At 36.7% G+C, this 3592-nt stretch overlaps 1 protein-coding gene across 1 annotated transcript; it reads right to left on the bottom strand.

Moving 5' to 3' along the window:
* Positions 1-541: 541 nt before the first annotated feature.
* LOC131063909 (RAN GTPase-activating protein 1) lies at positions 542-2778 on the bottom strand. Its single transcript, XM_057997878.2, has one exon. The coding sequence runs from the start codon at positions 2624-2626 to the stop codon at positions 974-976; it is 1653 nt and encodes a 550-aa protein (XP_057853861.2). The 5' UTR covers positions 2627-2778; the 3' UTR covers positions 542-973.
* Between the last annotated feature and the right edge of the window lie 814 nt (positions 2779-3592).

A 3592-nucleotide genomic window follows, 5' to 3' on the forward strand; every position in this document is an offset into this window, starting at 1 on the left:
TGCATTTTTGGGTTACATGCATATTGCCTATAGTTTCAGCTCTTGAATTTCTTGTGTGTGCTCATGGCTATATGATGCAATAGATCCTATTTTGGTGGGAAAATGCTCGCATATAAGTTTTTGTATCTCTCCGAACTTGACAATCTTCATCAACCCTGACAGATACTATCTTTTGTCTCTTAGCTGATAGCTGTATTGTTTTACAGACAGCTGAATATTTCAAAAAGTAGTACTATAAAATTCCTTAAACAAACATGTGATTGAAAGAACCTAAAAAATATTATATCCAATCAAAATCCATCTTAGTAGCTCTAATTTCATAATCAAATTATGCAACATTGATAATAATTTTGAGACTATTACAAGCATAAAAAGCTTTGTCAATTTGGAAGAAGATTTAAAATAAAAGTCCCTGGGTTAACAATAAATTCAACTAAAACACTAAAATTATTTCAGATATTCATATAAATTCATATTTGTATATAGAAAAACAAAACATAAGAGAAAAAATAATAAATAATAAAACCAAAGGAAAAAAACATTTGAATCTTAAACATCAGACATTCATAGATTAATAAGCATGTCCCTTATAAAGATAGCTGCTGCACAAGCAGACCTTTTGAACAAGGGCTCTTACTGATAAACCTATCATCATTAAAGATGATGGCAAAATGACCGATATTTTCAATGCCGTCAGTAATGCAAACTAAAAAAACAGGACCCAAAGTCATGACAGTCAACAATTGCAACATTAGGAACCCTCCAGTTCATATAGTAGGGCTCATATATTCAGATTAAGGTTAAGCTTGTTCCCAATCAGAAAAGAGGAAATGGACTTACCACTGTAGAGCCAAAAAGGACTTACCTGTGGTTGCTAAAATTGTGCTAAACTTGTGAAAGTTCACCTTCAAGGGATTAGTGTATCCAAAATTGTCCTAATGCATATGCCTACACTAAAAATCTCCATGGCATACTAAGCTTTCAGCCTCTGAAGTTTCTCCTCTAACTCCGTATCATCATCACTACTTTCCTCCTCATCCACATCCTCGTTATCATCTTCATTTTCTTCATCATCACCTCCACCCTCTTCATCATTTTCTTCCAGAGATCCAAGCACAGAAACACCCTTGGCACCTTTTCTCAGCACATATTTGATGGTCTCTATTCCTTCCTCAGAAATGTAATTCCCATCAATATTAAGCAGAATGAAATCAGGCTTGTTTGCAACAGTTTCTGCTGCAACCTTTGCTCCAATTCCAGTGATACCATTTGTACTCAAATCAAGTTCTTTGAGATGATCATGACCTTCCAAAAGTGCTTTGCATATGATAAGTAATCCCGCATCCTTGAGTTCATTTTCTGATACAACAAATTTTGCCAGCAAGTTTTTTAAAGCAAGGCATTCTGCCAAAGCAGGAGCTGCTTTCGGAGTGATTTCGTTTCCTGCAATCTCAAGAACCCTGAGAGATGGAGCTCCATCTTTGAGGCTTTTGGCAATAGCTATTGCCCCTTTATCCTCAAAATTCAAATAGCTCAAGTACACTTCTGTGAGACCTAGATGTCCAGAGATGGCTCGGCTCACAGCAACCCCACCTCTTTTCCCAAACATGTTATCCGTTAAATTGAGCTTTTTCAACCTGCTACCTTTCCCCAAAGCCCCTGCTAAAGCAATTCCACCTTCAGTACCTATTCTGGTTGATGAACATTGAAAATCCTCCAAAGCAATGCATTTATTAACAAGTTCTGAAAGGGCCTCTGCTCCATCATCTCCTGTCATATTGTTATTGAAATTCAGAGTCTTAATCCTTTCAACAGATGGAAGAAGCTCACAGATGGCTCTTGCAGCTTCTCCGGAGATACCAGTATTCATGAAAAACAATTCTTCCAATGTTTTCTGCGATTTCAAGAGTGATCCAAAAGCCCTAATGCCCTTCTCTCCTAGTGCATTATCTGAAAGATTCAAGGATCTCAGCATACACCCTTCTAATACAGAGGAAAATATGGACATAACCTCAAGAGCCTCAGCCTCAGGAATTCCAGCAATAAAATCTGCAAGGTCCACATCTGTTAAATTTTTTTGAACACCCATCAAAACCCTTTCGGCAACAGAGGCGGCCCCGAGACTAAAACTTCGGTTGCTGAAGCATATCTTTGTATAAGAATTCCCAGGCTCTTTTAATGGCCTTAAGAGCTCTGTGGCTAAAGCTTCGTCAACAAATCTTGGTGTTCCTCCTGATATATCAATAACAGTTTCTTTCAATTCAGCAGTTTCACAGAATGCGTCCCCAGCAACAAGGTCTCTTGTTTTGGCTGTGCAGGGTCCTCGCTTAAGAGCCTCCAACATTAGTTTGCTTGATTCTTTTGCATAAACCTGCACAGTAGAACTCCCATCTGCACTTGGGTATCTACTGGAATGGTCATTTGCGGCAGCAAATGCTATTTCTTCTATTTTTTTAGCATCTTGTGCAGCTTCTTCTTTGCTCAGAAGACCATACCTTCTGGAAAAATAGGATTCCGAAGAAAGATTACTGGTCATGCGCTCTATCAGCATCAAGCGGGTGTTCTCATTCGGAGGCCACAGCTTGACGGAAAATCCTCTCTCTCCATGATTCTGGGTAGTTTCCATGAACTCTATCAAAAGAAAAATGCTCTGGTCCGCCACAACCCGAAGAAGAAGAATTTCTCTTTCATTCAGATATTCATTTTGGAAAAGTTAAGTTGAAATTAGCCATATCTCTTTGTCTGTTTTCTTTTTTGTTTTTTTAGGAGTCATATCTCTTTGTTAATAGTGATTAGATATTTTCTCTTTGTAATTACGCAGGCGTATTATAATGGGAGTATGGGGATTTAAAGTTTCGGTACATAAAATCAAATATAATGATATACTAGCGCACTTGTATTCTAACAAGGTGGAATACTTACGTTGATAGAAAGATATATTTTGGTGTAATATTATTAACATGTAGTTCTGTTTTTCATTTTTTTGTTTTTGTTTTTTGATAACAAGATTCTGTGATATATGTCATGTATCTTGAAGACTTGTAAAACAAAAGCAACAAGATGGTTAGATTGTAGATTAAGTTGTCGTATGTGAGAAGAAAATTTGTAGCTTGAGTAAATAGCTAATATGCATAATTTGAGGTTTGAATTGTGTAACAATTTGTGAGTGCATGGAAGAGAATTCTAGAGAAGAGAAATTTGTAATAGTGGGGTTTAGCTTCCATGGAAAATCAGAAGAGTGCCAAGGTAGAAAGGATTGAGGGTTGTGTACCTTCATTTTTTAGAGACAGAGTTGTCGCAATCGAGCCTCCTCTTTTATCCTTATAATTGTGTATGGATTATTTTGCATTTTCGAGTATCTCTTGAAGGATAACATTAGATGAATGTGAAGATCGTTTAATGACTTAACTCTAGATATGGTTATAAATGTTAGTCATTGCCTTTCTACTTTTCCAATATCAATTGTTTCTTTGTCTAAAGTTAGACCTTGGGATTTGTGTATGGTAATAGCCCATGCCATCATGAGTGGTATATACCTTCAGATGCCTAGTGATATAGGTATAATCGATACACATTTAGGGTCATGTTTATT

This window comes from Cryptomeria japonica, chromosome 3, assembly GCF_030272615.1.
Source record: "Cryptomeria japonica chromosome 3, Sugi_1.0, whole genome shotgun sequence".
NCBI lineage: Eukaryota > Viridiplantae > Streptophyta > Pinopsida > Cupressales > Cupressaceae > Cryptomeria > Cryptomeria japonica.